The sequence below is a fragment of the Phacochoerus africanus genome, chromosome 9 (genome assembly GCF_016906955.1).
Source record: "Phacochoerus africanus isolate WHEZ1 chromosome 9, ROS_Pafr_v1, whole genome shotgun sequence".
NCBI classification, from domain to species: Eukaryota; Metazoa; Chordata; class Mammalia; order Artiodactyla; family Suidae; genus Phacochoerus; species Phacochoerus africanus.
The window spans coordinates 97,720,503-97,748,155 of NC_062552.1; the positions used below are offsets into that span (position 1 = coordinate 97,720,503).

A 27,653-nucleotide genomic window follows, 5' to 3' on the forward strand; every position below is an offset into this window, starting at 1 on the left:
TACAGTAAAAATTTGCCAGGAAACAAGATTAAGTTTCAACCTGGTAGCACCAAGGATACATAGTAGCTACACGGTTGATACATCAGGGACTTGAATCTGGACTGTTAGGGATTTTCCCTTTATCTTCTCTCTAGTAACTTTCCCATCAAAGTGGGATTAAGAGAAGTAAATTTCAGGGCTGGAAAAAAGACCCCATCGTTTTATCTTCCCTGCAAATGCATCGTTTTGTTCTGTTTGAATGACTGTGCCCATGTTTCTGTGCCTGGGGCCAAGCTGGGGCTCCAAGCTGCTCAAGGAGAGGAGAAGGTCAACAGAAGGGAAAAAAAAAAAAAGGAAAAACCTATGGTCATAGAAGGGAGTGGGGATGCATTCAGGTAAGACAGGAGTTGAGGAAGAGAAATGTAATTCTTAGCTTCTGAAGATAGGCTTTGTCCCATCACTTCAGTGAGATGTGCCTCGTTATTGAAGCCATCTGTCATTCCCACCCCTACCCCCCAGAAAACCTGGGCGTATTCCTATCCACTGTTCTGCTCTTGACAGAATGTTTTTAATCCCATATGTTTTGATCCTGTTGAGATGGCAACGACACATGTGAAAAGGATCCCTTCTTCAGCATGACTTTAGCAGCTTTTTTTGGCTCCTGGTACAGGCTTTGAACAAAGCTGCCAGCGAGTCCTTTGTGCACTCTCAGTGTCACACTTCCCACTCAGGTGAAGTCGCACAGGGAAGGCAGTGGCATCTTGGGACTGGAAAGGGTGATTACAAGGGTCATCCTAGACCTAGTGTCATTCTTTCACGTAAACCTTCCTCTCGTCTTTCTCCCCTTGCATCCACTTTAGTTTAGTGTCATTCCATGTTTCATAGATAAGACTCTGAAATTAATACCGGTCAGTCTTTTTAACACATTTATTCATCCTTTAGTTAAGTATACCTTTTCTTTAAAATGCAAGGTAACACCTAGAGCTTCCCAGAGAAGCCTCTTTTTTTTTTTTTTTTTTTTTAAACCAAGTGGTAGCTTTTCTCCATCCAAAACCCAAGGCTTTAAATAAAATGTTCACATAAATTTTTATAATTGTTGATATTCCAGGATTCCAGAGGAATAACTCAACCTTTTCTAACTGACACTTCAGAAGGGATCTGGGGCTTCACTGGCAGAAGCCACACTGGGGAGAAATCAAGAAAAATAATTGCTATGTTCTCATTCCTCAGTACACTATATTGAGTATACAAAAGGCTGACCTTCCTACACTCTAATTTGTAAGAACACCATTCTCCAGTGACCTTCTGGTCACTGATTGAAAATGTTGAGCAGAATCGTGTTCGTTAACCAGGCCCACCTGTCTCTGTCTATCAGCGTGTGATAAACTGATGCCCAGTGGAGACAGAGCCTAGCTTGCTTAATTGGCTCAGTCATCTCAGTGGGGTTTGTTTTTCTGCCTCTCTGCGTTTGGACATGATTGAGAGTCAGAGTCAAAAGAGGATGCCGCCCAGTCCTGTACGTGTTAGGAAGGGTGTTGCAGAAGTGCAGAACTGTTGCTGAAAGCTTTTAAGGATGTTAAAGAGGCCAAATCGCTTACCTTTCACCTTTGGAACCCCATCTTGAACGCCAGCGGAGTCCAAAAGGAAGCAATTGTTTTAAGTAAACTAGTTGCTGTGTGTCTTTTCTGTTGTGCTTAGCTTACAGTTATAGAGGACCTCAGGATTTCAATTCTTTTGTCCTCGAGCAGCATGAATATACAGGTAAAATATTTCCAAAGTGTCATGGTAAGTAACACGTGATTGCATCCATGCCTGTCTAGGTAATGTAGACCAAGCGAGGTTAGCTACACTTGGCAATGAATGAATTTCATAAATTTAATCCATATATCCGAGACGTTTCCCCCCAAACCAGAAGTTGATTCCTAACTTTGCCGCATTGTTCATGGCCTTTGGTTTGGTGATACCTGGCTATGCTAATGTGTATGATGTGACACACTGTCACCAGCTGCAAGCTTTATCCATCAGCCACTTAGTTTTTGACATGCTGTCTCTTGTGTAAACTCTCAACAAGCTTCTTGCTGAAATTCAGAGTTTGCTGGCCAATGAACTCAGAGGTGCAATGGCAAGCCGTCTTGATTTGTCAACATGTGCTGGGATCTTTCTAGTGCCTGCACCATAATGTCCTGTGCTGTATTCCAGAGCCAACGTGCCACCTCCCAGCAGTATCAAAGGTACTGCCAGCTTTCCGAGAGAGCCCCAGTGGGAGATTAATACGTCAGGATCCAGTGGTTCATTTGTCTCCAAACAAACAAGGGCATGTAAGTCAATTTTAAAATTATAAAAATGTGAGATGCCTAGTGATGTACCTTCCCTGCAATGTGAAAATGGTACCATCCTGCTCTCTCTTTCCTGCACATGCTCAGAGAGGCAGTCATCCTGGTAGAAGGTGGGCATGGCTGCCATGGCCCTGCAATTTTTACTGCCCACGTCCTTAGGCTTGCTTTGAGATAAAAATGGAATTCCTCAGTGATATGCACCTGCTCTCCACACAGACTCGGATGGAAGGCCATCTGATCCCATCACAAACAATCCTAATGTTTGGAATAGAAATATGCTAGATACAGATTCTATTTGCTTACGCAGCTGTAGGCATGAGATATGTAGGGTTGGAGCATCAGTCAAGGAGACAGACAGCTTCCCGACCATGTCCCCTTCTGCTTCTCTTATCTTCCAGGGCTGCACACATTTTTGTCCTTTCACCATAGTTCTCCACGAGTCCTTATCCCTTACCGGTAGAATTGGGAATAAGACGCTATTGTTTCCTCCCTTTTTAAATGCAGTTGATTTCCTTGGTCTGTCTGTCCACGAAAATGTGTATTTACATTTATGTCATTCTAGAGAATGAGGAAATACTGTATTTCATATTCACTAATTTATAAGATACTTAGAACTTTAATGAGAAGGCTCATACAAGTTTTGCTTTAATAAAATGAATATGGAAGCTTAAAAAGAGAACACCCATGTTCGTGAGCAAGCCTCCCTCCCTAGACTGTGGGAGAGATTCACTGATGGGAAAGGGATGCTGTCCCAGCTGCAGTTGCGAGTGGTACCTCGTCCTCGTCTGGCTGTCCCTTTCCCCTCCCTCATTAACAATGCTTCAGTTGATTGCGTAGTCAAATAATATTTCGGATGGATGGGGTGAGATAAAATACATCCTTAATTTCACCTGTTTCTTCTTCCTTTTTAAAAATTTGGCAAGAACACAAACTTCCAGATGTGGTTGGGTTATAGTTCCATATAAATCTATCACATACCTCACACTCTCAGCCCATCTGAATGCAGACCAGCCACACTGAACATAGCCACCTGTGGCCCGGGGCTAGCAAATTCCACAGCCCGAGTCCAGCCCTAAAAAGTTCTGCCCTACCAAAAATAAATGATGGCCTTATGCAAAAGTTGTTATTGAGAAACACTAGAGAAGCACCTGCAAAGTAATGGGGACTGACCCTTTTTCAAGGGAGGGAGAGCTCTCGCTTTGAGGTGAGGCAGGCCTGCCCTCCTCCTGCCTCTCCTCGCAGCCTGCAAAGAGCATGCCCCTTCCTCAGCCCCAAGATGCACGTCTCTCCTCCTGTGGACTCTCCACCAAGCATCTGGACTTCCAGCCTCCAACTTAAGTATTCCTTTATTCAGATATCTTTTGAAATCGTATCTCTTTGGGAAGCTATAAAATGTTCTTTCTGAGCAGCTAAGCCACTGGGCAGCAAGGATTCTGTCCACACTTTTTTGAGATATGATTCACATACCATGTATTCACATATCATAATGTGGTGGTGTTTAGTATATTCACAAAGTTGTTCAACCAGCACCACCATCTAACTCCAGGACATTTCCATCACCCCAAAAAGAAATTCTGTACTCTTAGGGAGTCACCCCAACTCTTTCATCTTACCCCAAGTCCTTCATAACCACGAATCTACTTCCCATCGATGTGGATGTGCCCATCTGACATTTTATGTGAACAGAGTCATAGAATACGTGACCTTTTGTGTCTGGCTTCCTTGCCTTGGCATGTCTTCAAGGTTCATCCATGGTACAACATGGATGAGTACGTCATACCCTTTTACGACTGAATACTAAGCCATTCTGTGGATGTACCATGTTTTTTTATCCATTGATCAGTTGATGGACCTGTGGGTTGCCCTCTACCTTTTGGCTGTTGTGACTAATGCTACTTTAAAATACATGTAGAAGTTTTTGTGTGAAAATAGGTTTCCATTTTGCTTGAGTTGAATTGCCTCTGTGTTCCCACATTGGCTGCCCTGTTTTACATTCTTACCATCAATGCCCACTATCCTTATTGTCTCCCACCGCCTTTTTTGAATAGCTACACCTGAGGCATATGGAAGTTCCCAGGCCAGGGGTCAGATCAGAGCTGCAGCTGCCGGCCTGCACCACACCACAACCACAGCAGCACGGGATCTGAGCCACATCAGTGACCTGTATTGCAACTTGCAGCAACGCCAGATCCTTAACCCACTGAGTGAGGCCAAGGATAGAGCCCCCATCCTCATGGACACATATCAGGTCCTTAACCTGCTGAGCCCCAGCAGGAACTCCTGCTTTTTTTTTTTTTTTGGCTGCAGCCATGGCGTACAGAAATTCCTGAGGCAGTGATTGAACTCAAGCCACAGCAGTGACAGTGCCAGATCCTTAACCTACTAGGCCACCAAAGAACTCCTGTCTCTTTTTAATTATAGCCATCCTATTGTGAGCGAAGTGTTATTTCATTGTGGGTTTGATTTGCATATTTCTAATGACTAATTTGCATGTCCCTAATGATATTGAGCATCTTTTCATGTGCTCATCAGCCATTTGTACATCTTTGGATAAATTACTGTTCAAATCTCATGCCCATTTTTTATTGGGTTATTTGAAGCACAAACGTTTTAAACTTTGATAGAGTCCAATTAATTTTTTCTTCCTTTTCATTTTTGTGCTTTTGGTGTCGTATCTAAGGGGCCATTTCATAATCCACAGTCATGAAGATGTATCCCTCTTTAATTCTAAGAGTTTTATAGTTTTAGCTCTAACACTTAGGTCTTGGATTTTTTTTTTTTTTTTTGTCTTTTTGCTATTTCTTTGGGCCGCTCCCGCGGCATATGGAGGTTCCCAGGCTAGGGGTCGAATCGGAGCTGTAGCCACCGGCCTACGCCAGAGCCACAGCAACGCAGGATCCGAGCCGCGTCTGCAACCTACACCACAGCTCACGGCAACGCCGGATTGTTAACCCACTGAGCAAGGGCAGGGACCGAACCCGCAACCTCATGGTTCCTAGTCGGGTTCGTTAACCACTGCGCCACGACGGGAACTCCGGATCTTTTGATTTCTTGTTTATGTGGTAAGGACCCAACTTCATTCTTTTTTGGCATTTGGATATCTAGTTATCCCAACAGCATTTGTTAAAAAGACTGTTTTCTCCCATTGAATTGTTTTGGCATTTCTGTGTAAATTTTACCTCTGAGCACTCCTTAGAAAGCTGTGTTATGATCGTTATTCAACTACGGATGTGATAAATTCGTTTGAGTAATTAAAAATTTAAAAAAAAAAAAAGCTGTGTCCTAAACAGAAGCTAATTGGGGAAAGAAAAGATGTCTTTAGGAAAAAGTCTTATATTCTGCCTTCTATTTACTCTGATCAGTAGGGTTATTCTATTTATAAGCCCTTCAGCGGTATCACATCTATTTTAAGATTAGGATATTTAAGACTTTAATGACAGTTTAGGTTATTTTTCAGATTAAAATCACCTCAGTACTATTGATACTTTAGCATAAGCCAAGTAATGTAAAATGGATTCTAAAAAAAAAAAAAAAAAATCTCCCAGTGCCCTCTGCCACGGAATCTTCTGAATAGATTTTTCCAGGTCCCTCCTGCCCTACTTTGTCTTGTCATCACGGGAATTTTTGAGCCTTGGGAACCCCGAAACTAGACACATGTCACAGGGTCATTCCCCATGATTTTCTCCTGGTGTTCGAGAGGCAGAGACTGCACTTAAGCCCTTACCCTGCTTCCCTTGCAGTCTGACAGCCACTACTCGAGCCACTCCAGCAGCAATACCCTCTCCAGCAATGCCTCGAGTGCCCACAGCGATGAGAAGTGGTATGACGGGGACCGCGCCGAGTCCGAGCTCAACGGCTACAACTACCTGCAGGGCACCTCGGCGGACAGCGGCATCGACACCACCTCCTACGGCCCCAGCCACGGCAGCACGGCCTCCCTCGGGGCGGCCACGTCGTCGCCACGCTCGGGGCCAGGCAAGGAGAAGGTGGCCCCCCTGTGGCACAGCTCCAGTGAAGTCATCTCCCTGGCAGATCGGACTTTAGAGTCAGAGAGCCACGGCATGGACCGGAAAACGGAGTCCTCCCTGAGCCTGGATATCCACACCAAGAGCCAGGCCGGCTCGAACCCTCTGACCAGGGAGAACAGCACGTTCAGTATCAATGATGCTGCTTCCCACACAAGGTAACTGCCCTTCGCTGTGCCGCTCCCGGCCTCATCCCACCTCCCTTTGCTCAAGAGTGTGTGAAGAAGGGGGATTTTCACGCAATGACAGTTACTTTTACATACTCCGTGCCTTTTATTTACCACCCAAATCCTTTATTCCTAATGCATCATTTTAAACGGTGAGAGAAGTCTGCAGATTTGTGCTTTGTGGCTGCCTTTGATTTTATGAAAAGATTCCTAACTGCATGCCAGAATGAGAGAAGAATTTCATAAGGTGGCTTCCAGCTAGCGATGGAGAATGTAGAGTGGGGCAGTCTCTTGGAGACATTAATAGAAAATCGCAATCATAATTTTAAAGGAAGGGGGTCTTTCCCAAGACTTACATGCCATCGTGTATGATACCGAACGGCTGCACCGCCTCTCTGTCAGAAAGCATCACTTACCCAGTGTTTGCACAGTCATTCGTTTTCAGTAATTGGCTCCTGACAGTGAGGTGTTGCAGGGGCTGAGGGAGAGGGGTGTCCAACAGGAAAGCGTGGCTAAAATTAGACCAGCCCATCTACCTTTCAGAATAGAAAAGTACATACACATTCCCTCGTATCCTTGGAGATCCTGCTGATAGCAAAATAAATACTATTTTTCATTTCCTCTTTTGGATTTGAGCCTACCGTCCAAAACGTGGCAAGATTCTTCCCTTTAGGGAAGAAATGTTCCAGAACCATCTTTTGGGACCCGTCGATCTCTGTGGTGGGTTCTCCTTTTACCTCTTACCGTTGCCAGTCATTGATCAGCTCGGTGTGGCAACATCCAACCTTGCCGTCTTCCTGGCCCCTTTTCATTATCATGCCCCAAAGTTGAATTTAGTTTTACTTTTCAGATGGGAATCCAGGCGCGTAATCTGGCAGTAAAGCCCAGATAATGAGAGAAGACATCCTTGACTTAATTTGGATGGGTTTAATTTGATCAGTTAAATATTCACGCCTCCCACTGTCTGTATCGGTGCTGATAAGATTCTCAAGCTTCCCATCCTTAACAGCTTCAGGTTGGCCCAACGGTATGAAGCATTTTCTGAGTTTATCTTTTGTATAACGTAGCAGTAATAAAAAGTGATTGCGACAGGTCTGGAAACTGCATGACCCCCAAGGGGAAGGGCAACGGGGAAAGTCATCCTGGGATTCTTGAGTACCAGGCATCCAGTTTCCTTTCCACAATTCAGAAAATAGAATGTTTGATTCAAGTGGATTAAGGAGATATTTAGAAAAGTAGAACAGAAAGCTGGGCATTAAATACCATAATAATGTAAAATAGACATAGAATCACTTGATGCAGAGTTATGCCCCTGGCTTGCTGTTCCTGGCCCGCCCACCACTTCATTAAGCGTGGCCTGTGCATTGACTCAGAACAGTTGTCAGGTCAGAATAGTTCCTCTGGGGTTTTTAGGTTTACCTTGATGCTTAGATCTTGGTTTTCAGTTCTTCATTTTGAAAGGAGGATATCTTTTTTTGAAATGACACCCCACCTGGGAATATATCTCTGGTCTGATTTGATGGCAGAGGAACGTTACAGAGGTCTTGTCTAGACTGTCATCACCATGGAGCAAAGTTGAAAAGGGCTGGGCCTCTGAAGCCAAGGCACAAAACGTGGGCTGTGACATCTGACAAATCTTAGCAAATTCCGGGGGATCTACGAAGTCCCCCGTGGAAAGTCACCACCTGGCCTTGCATCATCTGAATGTGCTGACTGGGGCTGCCTGAGAGCCTCAAAGGATTATCCACATTTTCTGCTTCCGACTGACCATGCAGAAATCATTTGAATCATCATTTAGAAATAACCCTTCTGTTGAAAACCAAAGTTGCCGGGGAAGAATGTGGCCTTTCGGGGAGGATGGCAGGGCTTCCCACCCACTGATAGGTTGAGTCACATTCGTTCGCGACTCTGGTAAATGGGGAGGCTTTGTGACTTCAGTCTGTTGATCTTGGCAGAGTGAGCTGGATAATCAGAGCTTTAGCAGACTTCCTTTCCTGGAGGAAAGGGGGACTTAGCCACCAAATGCACATTGCTAGAGAAGCTAAAATCACTGTAAATTAGAGTGTTTGTGTCCTCAGAAGACAGGAACAGCAATTAAGTTGTGGAGATCTCTTGACAATGCATAAAAGAGCTTGTACCTGGGACTTGGTGACAAAATCTAAATTACAGTGATTAAGTTCCACTGCGTATTTCTGCCTGGGTTGTGTTCCTGCTCCCTCTGTCCTCCAGTCTCCCTGCCGATGATTGTGCGGGTTTTTCTCCCCCCACCCCCCACCCCCCCAGGAGAACTGCCTTCATGTAGGTTAGTAATTACATAGGGTTTTTATGTTCGGATGTCATTAAGAGGAGCCATACACACTAAAAGCTTTCTACAATTAAAAAGTCTATTCATTGCTCTCAAGTGTTACGCCCCGGAATATATACATAAGTATTTTCCTTTGAAGCTTGGAAGTTCAGGGAGAGATTTTATCTCTATTTCATTTACTTATTTGGCGATAGCTGTTTCACTTTCAGGTCTTAAACCACTCAAAAAATTGATTTGTGGTGAGCATGGGAGAGGTGAAGATACTTCCAATGTTTCTTCATTTTTTTTTTGTTTTATTGAAGTATAGGTGATTTACAAGGTTGCGATCATTTTGCCGTACAAAAAAAGTGATTCCGTTATACATGTACACACATCCAATTTTAACATACTCTTACCAGTTAGGTTCATTTTTTTTTTTCCTTCGAGTTCTGGCCTGGGAAGTAGGCGGTGCCAGTTTGCGTGGTGACCAAAGCCTTTCTCAGTATACGGAAGTGCTGCCCAGTGGCATTGCTGATAGCAGAACCAGATTCAGACCATGCATTATAAAGCTACGAGCCCTGCTTACACACACACATCACTTCTGCAGCATCCTGACCTGACCTGTTTGAGCTCCCAGACTTCTGTACCCACTCCTGTTACCACCCTTCTGCTGCTGCTTCTTGCTTCCTGGAGGCCCCTTTAGAGCCTGGTGCCAATTAGTACCCACTGATGTGAGCACATACACACTTTTCCTGCCCTCCAGTGCAAGAGGATTTTTTCTCACCCAGTGTGTTCATCCTGAGCACCTGTGCGTAGTATGTGCCACCATGGGCATAACAGACCAGAGCGCCATAGCCCACATTACAGGTGCTCAGTACATTGTGGAGAACAAATAGGAATAACTTCTTCCTTCATGTTCCTGCTTTCTGTCTAATGGCTTACCTCCTCCTAATAAACCAGTTTGAAAATTGCATAAATCCTCAACTCCTGACTCCTCTAGAAAACTACACTTAAGGATTTCCCATCATGGCTCAGTGGTAACAATCCCAAATAGTATCCATGAGGACGTGGGTTTGATCCCTGGCCTCACTCAGTGGGTTAAGGATCCAGTATTGCTGTGAGCTGCAGTATCGGTTGCAGACGCAGCCCAGATCTGGTGTTGCTGTGGCTGTGGCATGGGCCCCTAGCCTGGAAACTTCCATTTACCATGGGTGTGGCCCTAAAAAAAAAAAAAGAAAGAAAGAAAAATTTGAAACTAATTTCAAAATTATTGTGTAGATGTGTCCATATTTGCTGCACAGAGCAAAGTGCTTTTATATCTAAGTGTATGTATAAGAGTGTACATAAAATCCTTGTATGACATGAGTCCTCAATAAAGTCTCTTCCATGTGGGGTTTTATACATCTGCAGAATATAACAGGGAAAGACTTTCTCAGAGCTTATATACAAACATCAATCAGTATCTGGATTTAAGTTGGTCAGTGTCTAACATTCACTACAGGGGTGATTAAAGGCCAGGAAAGATGCCTGCCCAGCATTCCATTTCATGAATGTGCTTTTTCTAGTTGACCTAGTAAGTTAACTTTTCATGCCAGGAAAGCTGTATGTTTCTTGAGAGCTAGGAGTAAAGAAGGAATTCTTGTGTTCTGCTTACATGGAACATAAAGGATGCCTCGGGCTCCTTTAGCATACTGGACTGCCTACGCTTGAGTGCCTCTGTGTGGGTTAAAGCTTGTGAGTTTAAATTTTGTTCTCTGCCCTTTTTGGCACCCTGGGTGAAAAATATACCTTCCTTCTTTGTTTAGAAACTGTTCCGTTGTCTTTCTCTGTTTCTCTCTTAAATTTTCTCAGTTTTATGAACTAATTCAGACTTTAAAGTGAAGCTTTTAACACTCCCTGGACTTCTCACCAACCTGTGCTTGGCTCCACTTGTCACGTCTTTATGAATCATTTTCACGGGTAATTTTGCTTTGTGGTCCTGCACACCGTGAACATTCAGGGTTCTGTTTTATTTTGCTTTTATACTGCAAACCTCCAGCTCATCTGGCTGAAGCTATCTTGGCCCCATTTCCATTTCTTCCGCCTTAAGAAAATGGGTGATTATTTCACCCAGAACTTTGGTGATGTTCAGCTCACCTCAAAGACTGGAAAACAGAACAACTATGGTTGAAGTTTCAGCACTGAGAAAATAAGAGCTCTGTTGGGCCACAGCTGTCAGATTGCTCAATGCAGAGCTCACCAACAAAAAGTTTATCATTACTTGGTTCTGTGAAGCAACCAATGCATTCATCCAGGCGACAGGAAAGCCCAAGTTCTCCAAATGCCATTATATCAGGAGACCTACAGGAATTCTGCAAGGACAGAATTCCTTGTCATATTTAAACCGTGCTATTACGCTATTAGGATGAAAACGTTCACAGTTGCTAAAAGAAAAGAAGGAATATCCTCAAGAAGATAGATTCCATAGTCTTGCTGAGTAATCTCACTACCTAAGTCCCCACCCTCTTCCAAATTTTGTCCCATATCTGCTTATCTGAAATTCCTCTAACTGCAGCTTTCATCTATAAGTAAGAGAGAGTAAATGTTTTTTCTGAGCTAAATCTTTTCTAAAGACTGAAGTTTTTGAATTCTAAGGTTCCGAAATCTATAGATACCAACAAGAGGCAATTTGAACATAATTATATAGTAACAGCCCTACACTTCCAGGCACGTCAAGAGTGAAATGTAGGGAAAATAGATTTGGATCCTAAGATCCAAGGTCAAGTGTCAGTTCTACTGTTGACCAGCCATGTGGCCTTTGGCCTGTCCCGTCATTTCACCAAGCTTGTCCCTTATCTGTGATCGAAGAATACCTGACTAATGACTAAATAGTTGTTTTGTGTGTATTCGTTGAGGAAAAAAAAAAAAAAGTTATGAAATGTATTACAAACTGTAAAGGTCCTTTTAGGACTAAAAGGTTTCTGTTATTTCCTTTTTTAAGTTCTCTGTCACTTCGTGTGGTTATTTAGTTACTTTTCCTTCAACAAACTTGCATCTCCCAAGAAACTTGGCTTCTCTAGTTTCCTGCTTTGTTTTTTTAATCCTTTTAAAATGCCACATCTAGACATGACACTCTTTTAGCTGTGCCTCATAGGATGATAACATTCATTGTTATCTTGGTAGCTGCCAGTTAACTAGATCAGACTGATTCAGCTTGAGGTCCACAATGACCCCTGAGGTCCCTTCTGCTGGGAGGCCTAGCCATTCATGTCTCGATGCTTTATGTATTAGTGTGCCCTTGTATGTATTAAATATCTCCCTCTTATAAGTGAATAGTTCTGTTTAATGCAGTCACTTGGATAGCCCCTTTGCCAGCTTTATCATTCCTACCTCACCTCTCCCCCTCTCCCCCCACCCTGGGTCCTTTAGAATTAGTTAGTGTCTTCTGAAGCCCTCCTAAATTGTAGAGCCAATATTGGACAGAATTGGCTCATGCTGAATACAGTGGGAGGAGTCCTTCTTAATCATTATCCTCCACGGTATCTGTCACCCAGAGGCTCATTTGCTATCTGTACAAATAATCACATCACAGGAAACCCAACCAGTGCCCTCTCTCCCCTTGGTATCAAGCCAGCATTCAGCCTTTGCACAGATTTTGGCACAGCCATTTGACAGGTGACTGACTGCTGCTCTCTCACCCCCTGAAAATACCATCCCAGTCTATCTAAAATCTGTCCTTCTGTGCCATACCTGAATAGCAGGTGACTCTGAGTGTTTCCTCCAGCAGCTCTTAGCAGCCCAGAACATGGCTGGCAGATGTTTTCCGTAAAAGGTGCTGACCTCATGGATGATACAGAAATTGCAGAACGGTTTCCCAGGCCCTCATAGCTTTGGCAACTGGGCTTTGACTCCTAACGATCAGCTGCCTGCCCCGTGGGGTTGTCCCTTTGCAGGTTTGACAAGCAGATTTAGCTCCTCTTCTACAGTGTCACACCTGTTGTGACTACCGCCCTTTGTGGAGACTGGTCATCTAGAATCTTCTCCTATAAAGTTTTTCCCATGCTCAGGAATGTAAAATAACCAGTTAGCAGCGCATTTGGTTCATGGTTTCATTTGAGCAACAGGTCAGGAGGAGTCCTTTGGACAGATTCAGACCATCCCAGATTCTCAGATGCCCCATTGCCTCTTCTCCTCTTTTGTTTGTTTGTTTGTTTGTTTGTTTGTTTGTTTGTTAGTGTTGGGCCTGCGACATGTAGAAGTTCCCAGGCTAAGGGTCGAATCAGAGCTGCCGCTGCTGGCCCACACAACAGCCACAGCAACGCCAGATCTGAGCCGCATCTGCAACCTGCACCACAGCTCACCACAATGCCAGATCTTCGGCCCTGTGAGCAAGGCCAGGGATTATCCTCATCCTCATGGATATTAGATTCGTTGCCTCTGAGCCATGATGAGGAACTCCTATCTTCTCCTCTTTTCATAGGATGAATCATGCATATGTATGTGTGTGTCCTGTCTTCCTTTTTAAATTCATGTCCTGTGTACCTCAGGGTTCACTGCAGCACTATTTACAATAGCCAAGACATGGAAGCAACCTCAGTGTCCACTAATAAGAATGGATAAAGAAGATGTGGTGTGGTATGGTATATATGCACAATGGAATAGTACTCAGCCATAAAAAAAAGTGAAATAATGGCATTTGCAGCAACATGGGTGGACCTAGAGATTATCATACTAAGGGAAGTAAGTCAGACAAAAACAAATATCATATGATAATCACTTACTTGTGGAATCTAAAAAAAGATACAAATGAATTTATGTACAAAACAGAAACAGACAGAGAACAATTTTATGGTTACCAAAGGAAAAGGAAGGAGGATGGATAAATTTGGAATTTGGGATTAACACATACACACTACTATACATAAAACAGATTTAAAAAAAACAAAGGACTTACTGTATAGCATAGGCAACTGTATTCAGTATCTTATAATAACTATAATGGAAAAGAATCTGTAAAAGAATATATAGAATGAGTTTGGAAGCGACTCTTCCTCTGCAGTTTTCTGGAGCAGTTTTAGAAGAGTAGATGTATCTAAAGTCTTTAAATATTTGGTAGAATTCACCTGTGAAGCCAGGACTATGATCCTGGACTTTTGCTGATGGGGTGGTGGTTAAATTACTGATTCAGGAGTTCCCGTCGTGGCGCAGTGGTTAACAAATCCGACTAGGAACCATGAGGTTGCGGGTTCGGTCCCTGCCCTTGCTCAGTGGGTTAACGATCTGGCGTTGCCGTGAGCTGTGGTGTAGGTTGCAGACGCGGCTCGGATCCCGCGTTGCTGTGGCTCTGGCGTAGGCCGGTGGCTACAGCTCCGATTTGACCCCTAGCCTGGGAACCTCCATATGCCATGGGAGCGGCCCAAAGAAATAGCAAAAAAGACAAAAAAAATAAAATAAAAAATAAAAAATAAATAAATTACTGACTCAGTTTCAGTACTGGTAATCGGTTTGTCCATATTTTCTATTTCTTATTGGCTCAATCTTGGGAGAGTGTACCTTTCTAAGAATTTGTCCATTTCTTCTTGGTTGTCCATTTTATTGGCTTGTAGTAGTATCTCATGATCCTTTGTATTTCTCTGGGTTGGTTGTAACTTCTTTTTCATTTCTAATTTTATTGACTTGAGCCCTCTCCCTTTTTTTCTTGAAGAATCTGGCTAAAGGTATATCAGCTTTATTTATCTTCTCAAAAAACCAGATTTTAGTTTCATTGATCTTTTCTATTGATTTCTTCATCTCTGTTTCATTTGTTTCTTCTTCGGATTTCTTTCCTTTTATTAACTTTGAGTTTTATTTGTTCTTCTTTCTTTGGTTGCTTTAGTTGTAACATTAGGTTGTTTATTTGAGGTTTTTGTTCTTTTTTTTTTTTCCTGAGGTAAGATTGTATTGCTATAAATTTCTCTCTTAGAAGTGCTTCTGCTGCTTCCCAGAGGTTTTAGATTATCATGTTTTCATTTTCATCTGTCTCTAAGTATTTTCATTGGTTGTTTGGTAGCATATTATTTAGCCTCCACATGTTTGTGGGGTTTTTTGCAGTTTTCTTCTTGTAGTTGATTTCTAGGCTCATAGCATTGTGGTCAGAAAAGATGCTTGAGATGATTTCACTTTTTGGAAATTTGCCAAGGCTGGCGAGGCTTGCTTTGTGTCCCAGCATGTGATCTGTCCTGGAGACGGTTTCATGTGTACTTGAAAAGAATGTGTATTCTGCTGCTTTTGGATGGAATGCTCTAATTAAGTTCATCTGGTCTAATGTGTTATTTAAGACCTATACTTGCTTATTGATATTCTGTCTGGATGATCTGTCCATTCATGTAAGTGGGGTGTTAAAGACCTCCCGCCATTATTGTGTTATTGTCAATTTCTCCTTTTATGCCTATTAGCATTTACCTTATATTTTGAGGTGCATTCTGTGAGGCCACCATCACCCTGATACCAAAAAACAGACAAATGAACTTAATTACAAAACAAAAATAGACTCACAAACATAGAAAACAAACCTATAGCTACCGAAGGGATAGTAGGGGGCAGGGATGGAGGCAGAAGGGGAGGAGATAAATTAGGAGTTTGGTATTAAGAGATACACACTATGGTATATAAATTAGATAAGCAACAAGGATCTTCTATATAACACAGGGAATTATACTCAGTATCTTATATTGTTTATCTAACTGTACTCTACTATCTAGCTATGAATCACTTTGCTGAATACTTGAAACTAGCACAACATTGTAAATTAACTATACTTCAGTTTTTAAAATTTTTAAAAGAAACAAAATTCATGTCCCAGAATGACCAAATGAATCAAAGGGTTGTTTTCTTTTCTTTTCTATTCACAAAGCTAAACTCACTTTTTAATACAGCAAGAAAAGTAGCAGATACTGCACTTGTCACTTCCCAACATATCTATTGCTCTTTTCTTTTTCTTATATATTAGTGGCTGATTACCCTCTTACACAGTTCCTGGGGAGAGATGTAATTTGCCATGGGTAAAACTGAATTGCAGCATATTGAATTAACACAAAATCTCCAAGATAATGAAACAGCCACAAGTTCCTCTTTGAAAATAGGAAGCTGTCTTTTAACTTAAGCCACTTTGGAGATTCTTACGGGAAGTGTGTGGGTGCATGTATCTCTATGTGGTTCAAGACCTGCAGAGTTGTCACCTTCAAGGACCAGCCCCCCACATACACACAGTTGGGTCTGGGGAGGGGCCACAGAGGAAGGAGGTGACACCCCATTTCCATTGTGGAGTGGAAAGAGTTGAGGGACTAATGCAGTAATTCTTAAGCTCTAGGGAATGTGAGAATCCTTTGGGGGTTTGTTAAAATACACATTCCTAGGGCCCTAGGAGATGGGACATGAGCTGAAGAATCATTATCTACATTGACACTTGCAGGCAGCCAAAGTCCATGGCTGCCTAAACTCTGCTTGGATGTTTTCCCCATCTTGGTATTGACTGTGTGAAGTTGGATTTTGATGAAATCATAACAATATGATAATTCAACTAGATTCGAGCCATTTTCAATAGGTGTGCACACGTGGAAGGGATTTTGCCAAAATACACAATCCAGGCACCACCCTAACTCTCTCAAGTTAAAATTTCTAGAATTAGGGCCTAAGAATGTATATTTTTAAAGCTCCTGGGTACTCCTCCTGTGACTATCCAATTAGAAGCTAAGTGTACTAAACTGCTCACTATTCTTCATGCTGTGAATTGTGCACACTGAAGAAGGAAGAACTATCAAAGAATTAGCCGTTTGTTTTTGCTTTTACCGTAGTTTCCAAATCTAATCCGTTGTTAGGTGAGGCTGTCCTTGATCATAACCATTAGTGAACAAAAGTGTGCTGGCATTTCACACCTGGGAGCTAGTGTCAGCTGTCATGTTCACAGATAAAACCAAAATCAGGGGGTGTGGTCATAGCTAAAAATAATAATCAGGGTCTATGGATAATTAAGCAATCATACTTTTGAAATACACTTGTAAACAGAGGCATACTCTGTAGACTTAATTATTTCTGGCAACATCCATGCCATTATTTCTGGCAAAAATCGACATCCAGTTTTAAATACAATATGAGTAAAATATACAATATGCATGCATAACTCTCCTTTACATTTAAAATGGGTGGCTAATTTGTCATTCATCTCACAATTTCTTTCATCAAATACTGAATGCCTACAATAGTAGGGAGAATATAGTCTGAACAAAACAGACAAAAATTTCAGCCCTCATGGAGCTTACATTTAAACAGAGGGAGGCGTTCCCATCATGGCGCAGCAGAAACGAATCCGACTAGGAACCATGAGGTTTCAGGTTCGATCCCTGGCCTTACTCAGTGGGTTAAGGACCCGGCGTTGCTGTGAGCTGTGGTGTAGGCCAGCGGCCACAGCTCTGATTGGACCCCTAGCCTGGGAACCTCCATATCCCGTGGGTGCAGCCCTAAAAAGACAAAAAAATTAAAATAAACAGAGGGAGACAGACTAAAGCAAGATAAAGAAATTAGCTATGTAATGTGCTGAGTAAATACATAAAGAGAATCCCTCTGTGCAACAGGTGTTTTCCTGGGACTGCACTTGTATTCTGGCATTGTTAGATATACAAAGATAAATCTCTGCCTTCAAAATATGTATCATCTAGTGCAAAAACATTAAATGTAGCGTTCGCATTGTGGTTCAGGGGGTTAAGAACCCAACTAGTATCCATAAGGATGTGAGTTGGATCCCTGGCCTTGCTCAGTAGGTGAAGCATCCAGTGTTGCCCCAAGCTGCAGTGTCGTTTGCAGGTGTGGCTCCAATCTGGCGTTGCTGTGGCTGTGGTATAGGCTGGCAGCTGCAGCTCCAATTCAACCCCTAGCCTGGGAACTTCCATACGCCACGGGTGTGGCCTTAAAAAGGGGGAAAAACAACCAAATTTATTAAATGCCTCTCAGGGAAATAATGGTAGTAATTTAATTTGTAGAGAAAGGAAAGTGCTCCAAAAACTATATGCTGTATATATTATTCTCTCCTTTGATGTTACCAAGCTTTTTCCTATAGAATTCTCTTTTGTGCAATATACACATTGTGCTAAAAGCAGCATAGCTGTTTCCTAAAACATGCAAAAAAAGATTTTTATATTAATAGGCTATGCAATTTACTTTCTTTTCACATGGCTAATTATTTCTATTTTGACCCAGGGTTTTGAATAACAATATTATATCCAGGTACTTCTTGTTGGAAAATGTAAAGTATGGGCAGTCAGATGTAGCTTTGGAACGATGGTTTCCAGGGTTTGAGTCAGGGCCACAGCATCACCTGGAAGCAAGTTAGAAGTGCACATTCTCATGTCCCGCACCCCACCCAAGCTCCCAAATCAGAGTCTTGGGGTGAGGCCCTGAAATCCGTATCTTAACGTGCTGAGGGACACTGGCTGGAGTCATGCAGACACACTTCACTCATTCGTGGATATCAGTCAGGGCAGGCGAAGCAAGCATGAGATCATTCAAGATGAGAGAGGAGCGTGTTGGACCCTACTCCATGGTTTTACACTTTATTGGAATCTGCTTGAGACACTAACCAGGGTTGAGGCCTGAGTTATCTGCACGTTTGGGTTCTAAAAGTGTATGAGGATAGGTAGAGTCAGGTGGAAAAAATCTGCAGACCAAAGATTAGATCTTGTCGCTAAGTGACTCACAAATAGTTACAAGTCTGTCATGGTTTTTTTTTGTTTGTTTGTTTTGAGGGCTGCACCTGTGGCATGTGATAGTTCCCAAGTCAGGGCTGAATCGGAGCTGTAGCTGCCAGCCTACACCACAGCCACAGCAATGCCAGATCTGAGCCTCATCTGCAAACTTTGCCACAGCTCATGGCTGTGCCGGCTCCTTAACCCACTAAGCGAGGCCAGGGATCGAACCCGCATTCTTGTGGATACTAGTCGGGTTCTTAACCCACTGAGCCACAATGGGAACTCTGCCTGTCATGTTGTTTTAAAGTATCCCAGAGGCTGCACTCTTCCTATTTTAGAAGCTTCTCTGGTTGTTGCTCCCAGTGTTAACTAATAATGCGTTTGCTGTTAACTTGGGTCTCTGGTGTTACTGCCTTTGAGCTTCTCTACCCCTACCTTATGCATCCTTCCCTGCTTCATTTTTTCTTGGGGCTCACCTTTCTACTTTTAGTCTTTTCCATAAGAGACCTACTATTATTTTGTTCTTATTGACTTAACGTACTGAATTTATGGAAGAGTTTTGCATTCTCTTTTCTTAATTTCAAAAGCAAACAACTAGGGTATCTGTTGCCAAGAGGTAAAAACTACATGAGATTGCATTGCTTTTGAAGTCATGTTGCCCTTTTCTTTCCCTTTCTCTCTAGATAGAAAAGTCTTTGGGGAGTTCCCATTGTAGTCCAGTGGGTTAAGAACCCAACTAGTATCCGTGAGGATGTGAGTTCAATCCCCAGCCTCACTTAGTGGATTAAGGATCCCACATTGCTATGGCTGTGGTGTAGACCAGCAGCTGCAGCTCCGATTCCACTCCTGGCCTAGGAACTTCCACATGCCACAGGTGCGGCCCTGAAGAAAGAAAGGGCCGGGGCGGGGGAGGGAAAGAGGAAGGAAGGAAGGAAAATCTTTGGGGAAAAAAATATTAGAGGGTTTAGAGTAGGTTAGTCATTTTTTCAGGGGAGGGGGCAGATTTCATTTGTTGTTTGTTTTTTATTTTGTTTGTTGGTTTTGGTTCTTTTGTCTTTTTTACGGCCGCACCTGCCTGCTGTTCTTTTGTGTCTTTGTCTTTTGATGAATAGAAGTTCTTAATTTTAATGAGATTCAATCATTTCCTTTATGATCCTATTAAAGGGATCTCTGCTTCTATCATAAAGATGTTCTTCCATGTAATAGTCCAGAATCTTTAGATCTACATTTAAATTCCAGCAGGAATTGATTTTTATGTAAGGTTTGATGTGGAGTTCAAGAATCATGTGTGTGTGTGTGTGTGTGTGTGTGTGTGTGAGAGAGAGAGATCTCTGGACCATTAGGGGGTTTTTGTTGTTGTATTTTGGGGGTTTTGGCTTAGATTTTTATAATAAACTTTTTTATTTTAGAATAGTTTTTGATTTGAAGAAATGTTGCAAAGATAATACAGAGATTTCCCATATACTATTTACCCATTTTCCTGTCTTCATCGTCTTATGTTACTATTTGTCATAGCTGAAGAATTAATATTGATTCATTCTCATTAGCTAAAGTCCTTGCTTTTTCAGATCAGGACCATTAGTTTTTGGCAAGTGGAAGTGCTGTTGAGGAATGCTTTGAGCTCCATCCTATGAACTCAGTTTTCAGTAACAAAGTCCATTATAGTGACCCTCTAGTCTCAGCCTAAGCTGGAGAACTCGGCAGGGTGTGAATGTAGGTCCGTGAGATCCCTGGGAAGGAAATGTGGAAACCCACAGTTGAAGGCTCTCCAGGTTTGCAGTCAACTTTAACTCTCATAGTTTTGAAAATTCTTCTTCAGTTTAAAAAGTATAAGTAGTCTTCTCCTTGAGTCCTATAGGACTTTACTTTTATATTTCTTTTCTTATATGTATATTTTAAAATTTTTATTGGAACACACTTGACTTACAGTGTTGTAAGTGGTGTCGTTGTCAGTGCTGGTTTCAGGTGTACAGCAGAGTGAATCAGTCATGCGTATTCTTTTTTCCCTTATAGGTTATTACCAACTGTTGAGTAGATTTTCCTGTGCTTTAGTTTTGTAATTTCTTTTTTTTCTTTTTTTTTTTTTTTGTCTTTTTGCCTTTTCTAGGGCCACTCCTGTGGCATATGGAGGTTCCCAGGCTAGGGGTCGAATCGGAGCTGTAGCCACCGGCCTACACCAGAGCCACAGCAACTCGGGATCCGAGCCGCATCTGCGACCTACACCACAGCTCATAGCAACGCCGGCTCCTTAACCCACTGAGCAAGGCCAGGGATCGAACCCGCAACCTCATGGTTCCTGGTTGGATTCGTTAACCACTGTGCCACGAAGGGAACTCCTAGTTTTATAATTTCTAACCAAGGTTTACAGCACATTGACGATGAACAGTTTTTTATTTTTAGTCAGGACACCCAATAGTACATCCCCAAGATTTATTGATCTTATAACTAGAAGTTTGTTATGTTTTGAACCTTCTTCAGCCATCCCACCCCCCTCCATCCTCCTCCTTAGACAACTACCAGCATGTTCTCCAAATCTAGGAATTTGGTTTCTAATTTTTGAGGAACGTCCATATTATTTTCTGTAGTGGCTGCACCAATTTACATTCCTACCAGCAAGTCCACAAGGGTTCCCTTTTTATCCACATCTTCACTCACACTTGTTATCTCTTATCTTTTTGATAATAGCCATTCTAACAGGTGTGAGGGCTCTGTAGTTTTGATTTGCATTTCCTCGATGATTAGTGGATGTTGAGCATCTTTTCATATACCTGTTGGCCAACTGTTTGTCATCTTTGGAAAAATGTTGACTCAGATGTTCTACCCACTTTTTAAAATTCGGATTGTTTGCTTTTTCTCTTTCCGAGTTGTATGAGTTCATTATTTACTTTGGATGTTATCAGATACGTGATTTGCAAATATGTTATCCCATTCAGGAGGTTGCCTTTTCATTTTGTTGATGGTTTCCTTTGCTGCACAAAACCTCTTTTGGTTTGCTGTAGTCCCTCTAATTTATTTTTGCTTTCATTGCCCTTACTTTTGGTGTCAAATCCAAAAACCACTACTAAGAGCAGCATCAATGAGTTTACCCTGTGCTTTCTTATAGGAGTTTCATGATTTCAGGTCTTACATTCAAGTCTTGAATCCATTATGAGTTAATTTTGTGTGTGGTATAAAACAGTGGTCCAGTTTCATCCTGATAAACAGCTTTTCGATACTCAAGGTTAATGCCAGATGCCAGGGGGAAGGAGACCTGCAGGTGCCCCTTTGGCCTTGGTCATGAGTGTGTGGAGGGCTGTGTGCCTGATCCAATCCTCTCTCCCCTCCTGGGGGATGTCACAGTGACCCTTCGTTTTGAGGAAGGCAAGACAGACAGCCATCGATACTCTCTGGCCCTTTTACTGCCCACCTCAGTCACGGGGCTCTTCTGGGCTTCACCATAACATCCTTCAGTAGTGCTCATGGACTTCAAAGTGTCCCTGACAGTCTTACCTGTTTCAGCTTTTCAACTCGAAGTGCAAAATAAGCCCCAGTCCCCATCTTTCACGTTGATAGCAGACATTTAAATTAAAGCAAGAATGCAAAGAAGGCCGGCCAACCCCATTCATATTTTATGCCGTATTCGGTGTTCTTTCACCTGCCCATAACCCTGCTCTGGGCGACACTTTTATAGCTGCTGTGCGGACCCCGGGTGGGGGCACAGGTGCACACCCGGCATTTTGTCTCTGTCCTGCTTTCCCTCAGCACCATGAGCTCCCGACATTCTGCCAGCCCGGTTGTCTTCACCAGTGCCAGAAGCTCACCTAAAGAAGAACTTCACCCGGCCACCTCCTCGCAGCTTGCCCCATCCTTCTCCTCCGCCGCCTCCTCCTCGGGGCCTCGGACCTTCTACCCGCGCCAGGGCGCTACTAGCAAGTACCTGATTGGCTGGAAGAAACCCGAAGGAACCATAAACTCCGTGGGATTTATGGACACCAGAAAGTAAGGATTCTTGTGCTTCTCGTTGCTTTTAACATGATAGAGAACAGAAAAGGTTGGGGCAATTTCCTACAAGAGAGGAGGCTGGGCTAGGAGGTGGGGGAGGGGGTGGTTTGGTGGCGAGGTTTTTCTTTCCTAAGGGAAGCTTGTCTTAAGTTGTTTCTCTGCCACATTCCCTAGATAAGATGTATGGCAAAACGTTTGCATTGAGAATCTTAAGTCTCCTAGGAAAGAGTATGTCTAGAGAACAAACTTCAGAATAATCACCCCTCTGATGCTAAGACCACGCTTGTCTCTTTGATGCTATCAATCACAGCCTTCCCATGTAATTCCTAACTGGGCCAGGAGGCCCCACAGGGACTGTGAGAAAGTAAGTGATTACCTCTGAACAGAAAGAACTTTTTGACAAAGTAGTATAGCCAAAAAAAAAAAGCGATTCAATCAATGACTTTGTTTTTATTTGTACAAAGATTGAGTTTGGGTTTCATACCCTGTGGCCTTTTATTAATAAGTCTGTTGCTAATCTTAGCTCAGGAGAGTTAATAGTTTCCTGTGAAAGAGTAATTTATTCATCAGGCTTTTAATTTTGTATTTCAGATTGGTTTTGTTTCTCTAACAAGCATTTAGATTCTAATGAAATTGAACAGAAGTAATTTTCCTGTTCTCTCCTTTAATCGGTCTCCACTGACTTACCTCCTTCAGAGCCCATCGTGCCCTTGAGTCAACCTTGTCTGCTTAATTTCTACCCTCTCTTCCTCTTCTTTCAAGGCGTCATCAGAGTGATGGCAATGAAATAGCCCACACCAGGCTGCGCGCCTCAACCAGGGACCTCCGGGCATCCCCGAAGCCAACCTCGAAGTCCACCATTGAGGAGGATCTCAAGAAACTCATTGACCTGGAAAGTCCAACTCCTGAATCCCAGAAGAACTTTAAGGTAGAGTACAGAGCTTGGGGGTAAATAGCACTTAGAGAGAGGCCAGTCTTGGCAAGCAGTTATATCTTCTAGGAAGTGGCGGTTTCTGGCTCCTCTTCATTGGACCCCACTTCCTGCCATCACCCAGTTGTCCCAATAATTAATTCACGGAGTTTTCCAAATGTTCTGTCCCTGCAGCCACTTCTCTGGAGAATGGGTTTAGATTAACCTGTCCCTAACCTCACGGCTTTTTTCTTTCTTTCTTTAATTACTCAATGAATTTATTACAGTTATAGTTGTACAGTGATCAGCACAATCCAGTTTTATAGGATTTCCATCCCACACCCCCAGTGCATCCCCCCACCCCACCCCCAAACTGTCTCCTTTGGCAACCATAAGTTTTTCAAAGTCTGTGAGTCAGTCTCTGTTCTGCAAAGAAGTTCATCGTGTCCTTTTTTCAGATTCCACATGTCAGTGATAGCATTTGCTGTTGGTGTCTCATTGTGACTTCACTTGGCATGATAGTTTCTAGGTCCATCCATGTTGCTAAAAATGCCGGTATTTCGTTCCTTTTAATGGCCAGTATTCCACTGTTCTGACGGGTCCTCTCTCGGTGCACAAGCCGCACTCTTTCTTGACATCATTACTCAGATGACATTGCTTCTCAGAATTCCGCAGAGACACCAGTGGCTCCCTTGTCAGACAGAAAGTTTTCTCAAAGGGCTTTAGTGCCGTCTGTCAGGTCCTAACCCAGGCTCCCTCCCTGTCCAGTCCCCAACACTGGCTCAGAGTGTGTGGGTGTGTCAGTGGCCACACTTTGCACAACCATGTGGAAGGGTTTGTTCTGCTCATTTGAGTTTGAAGGACCCTTGAAGCCCACTCAAGTCTCTGTGTTTTCAGAGTTCCCACTGTGCCTCAGTGGGTTAAGAATCTGTTTGCAGGAGTTCCCATTGTGGTTCACCAGTAACAAACCCAACTAGTATCCATGAGGATGCAGGTTCGATCCCTGGCCTTGCTCAATAGGTTAAGGATCTGGCATTGCTCTGAGCGTCAGTGTAGGTCACAGACGCAGCCTGGATCCCACGTTGCTGTGGCTGTGGCTGTGGTGCAGGCTGGCCTCTATAGTTCCGATTTGACCCCTAGCTTGGAACCTCCATATGCCATAGATGTGGCCCTAAAAAGCAAAAAAAAAAAAAAAAAAGGCTCCAACTGCAGCATCTCAGGTCATGGGGAAGGTTAAGGTTCAATCCCAGGCACAGCGCAGTGGTTAAAGTATCTGGTATTGTTGCACCTGCCAGATTCAGTCCCTGGCCTGGTAATTTCCATATGCTGTGCATGTGGCTATTTTTTTGTTTGTTTGTTTTTTAATTTAAAAAAAAAAAAAAGCTCTCTGCTTTCTTGTCCTTTCTTCCTTGTGCCTTCTCACACTCCTGGACTCAGAGCTGATGTTGGTGGAGCTGGGCCCAAAGGTATCACTCTAAACATAAGGCATTGCTTCTGCAGTATACTAGGTGGCCCTGGGAGACGGGAGTCCACCCCCAAGAAGGTCATGGCTGCAAACTTTGATGTTTTCTGTTCACTAGGTTCTTAGTTAAATGATTTGTAGTCTGTTTAAAGTGACTAGAAAGCTTAATTCAAGAAGACCTTTGAGAATTGATTGAAAATAGAAGCTAACATATTTCCTTAACCACTCTCCATCCTCACACTGTGATGAGAGGGTGAGAGACATGCCCAGCTGGATGAGCTGTGTGGTCCTGTCTCATCCAGTCTTTCTCATCACCATACTAGTTTGTGTGCACACACACATGCCTGTGTGTGCGTGTGTGTGCCACACGTCTGTATGCATCTTCCTCCAGATAGGTCAGATACACCTTCTAAACTTACAGATCAACATTTCCAGAGATGAAATGCACTCCAGAGACCATCCTGGAGTTTTGCTGAGAAGCCAGTGATGTATTAACATAAACATCATAAATCATTTTAAAGACTTTAAAGCTGTTCTTGATTTCTGTAATTTCTATTTTATAAGCCAGCACTTAGCAGCTCTGACTCATCACCCGGGGTACCAATGGTTTCCTTAGCAACCTCGCAAAAAGACAGTACTTGAAACTTCTTTCTTTATCCATCAAAAAACCCAAAAGAAGCGTATTAAAATTTCTAACAACTAGTTTCAAAATAAAAATTATCTCAGATTTTTCTTTGAGGTCAGAGGAAAATAAAACCTGCTCCGAAAGGAATCTTTCCTCCAGTTCTAAGTTTAACATTTTTGGAAAGGGGCAAGCTCAGAGCTTTCATTCTTTTAATTTACTCATCCAGTGGAAATAATTGAAAGCAAATGTCTGTCTTGCCGTTAGTCCAGGTCTTGGCTTTTGTTTCCAAAATGAATTACTTTAACATTCCTATTTGAAACAGGAGTGCACATTCTTTATGTTGTGACTATATTGCCATGAGACCCTCGGCAAAGAAAGTGCTTCTGCTGGCTAAATTGTGATGGTGAAAAGGCTGGAAGCAGGCTCTGTTTTCTCTCTCCTTTCATCCGTTTTGGTTTGGTTTCAGATGAGTTCAGCTAAGTAGCTCTGTGTCTCTTGAGACTCATCTTCTGAACAACTGTGCCTCTGCTCTGTCAGGCCAGAGTGCCCTTTAGAAAAGCCCTCCAGGCCATGCCAGACTCAAGGCTCTGAGCCACTACATCAGGCTTCAGGTACGAGGAGCGACCAGCTTTGGGCTGAGGTCCTTGGAACCCATTCCTGGCACATTGGCTTTCTCGGATAGCAAGTGCTACCTATGAGCCATCATGAGGATCAAGTGACAGCATTCTTCCAAGGCTCGTTTGCCAGCAGAGTGAACTGTCTGCTGCAGAAGGTGGCTGCACGCCACTGGGCAGGCGGGGCAGGCTGAGAGGTGGAGTGCGTACCTCAAGGAAAATGGCAGAGATGTAACATTCCAGGAAAGCTCACTGGCAGGCCGAGGTGGGATCACCGTGTTTTCCCCGAGGGCTGCATACAGTCTGGCAGGTGAACAGACAGTCGTGCAAACTGAGAGCCCTGCTCTCCAGCCAACACTCTCAGATAACCCACCAACGGAGGAGGCTCTTTGTGGCTCCAGCGTTCAGGAAGAGCTGATACTTGCTTGTTGCAAGTGTGGGTAACCTGTTTCACTGCGAGCCAGGAGGCCTGGCAAGGGTGGGAAGGGGATGGAGGCTGACCTGCAGCAAGACGCCTCCTCTCTAGGCCTTACTCCTCGGCGTGGAAACAGGGTTAGACTAGATCAGTGGTGCCCAAATGACTGTAGAGTTCAGAACCCTTTTTTTTTTTTTCCCCCTGATAAGATCGTATGTGGAAGTCCAGTATGTAGAACTAAGAAAGCAAAGATTGTCTGATGTAAGGGGTGGGGTGTCTTGGACTCCAGGGCCCCACCTGAACCTTTCTCATCTCCCCAAGCAGTGATGTGAGAAGGAACCCTAGGGCTCCTTGCAGCACCATTTGAGAACCGCTTTCCTGATGTGCTCTAAAAATCCCTTCCAAGCCTGCACCCACTCTTACGGTTCTTTCCCAGGGGCCAGCAGCGCCACTCGGCAGTCTCAGGTATGACCTGACGGGAAAGTCAAGGATGTTCTCAAGACCTGGAGAGGTGCACACACCTGTAAGACTGGAACCAAAGAGGGCTGGGGTCAGGGGACCAAACCAAGCCCTGTTGTTTCATGCAGAGAACGTATCGAGGCAGATTACTTCCTTTCATCGCCTCCCTGCCTACCTTTAGGGCAGGATGTTAAAACTTTTAATAAGTCATGCTGCTCAAAGGATCTCCTCAAGGTAGCTGTTTACTGCCTTGATGTGTATTAATGTTTCCCAAAGAGGCTAAAACTAGACCTGGAGGAAAATCTCTCTCCTGTAAAATCATCAAGGTGGGAATAGTCACTGGAAAAGGAAACCCCTTTGTCAAACCCAGAGATGCTAAGAAAGATTGAGAGCAGTTTTTGAGTAAACAGATCCGAGATCTGGCCTGTTGCCACGGCAGGGGCCTTATGTGACAGTGCCAGAACCTTGCAGGTAGAGAGAGATGGTCTCGTTTTTGTGTGGGTTTTTTTTTTTTTTTTAATTATAATTAGCACAGCCCTTAACTTCTCAAATGCCCCCTCTTCTCTGTGAAGTGAGAAAGGAAGTCATCATTTCCATATCAAGTCCCCTCCACCTAAAGACTCACAAACCATTTATCACAGCAGCTTAGTTTTCAAGGTACGCGCATACGTACTTCGGGTTTAACTCATCATGATTTT

At 43.3% G+C, this 27,653-nt stretch overlaps 1 protein-coding gene across 10 annotated transcripts in view; it reads left to right on the top strand.

Moving 5' to 3' along the window:
• Positions 1-27,653, top strand: part of SIPA1L1 (signal induced proliferation associated 1 like 1) — a 380,227-nt gene that overhangs the window by 331,447 nt on the left and 21,127 nt on the right. For 9 of the 10 annotated variants that reach the window (XM_047795415.1, XM_047795405.1, XM_047795408.1 and 6 more), the window contains 5 exons: positions 1,678-1,740; positions 2,179-2,297; positions 6,056-6,498; positions 22,231-22,467; positions 23,233-23,398. In XM_047795415.1, the coding sequence (XP_047651371.1) occupies positions 1,678-1,740; positions 2,179-2,297; positions 6,056-6,498; positions 22,231-22,467; positions 23,233-23,398 (1,028 nt within the window). The remainder of the gene's footprint in view (positions 1-1,677; positions 1,741-2,178; positions 2,298-6,055; positions 6,499-22,230; positions 22,468-23,232; positions 23,399-27,653) is intronic. The other variant, XM_047795414.1, reaches the window with a different exon arrangement.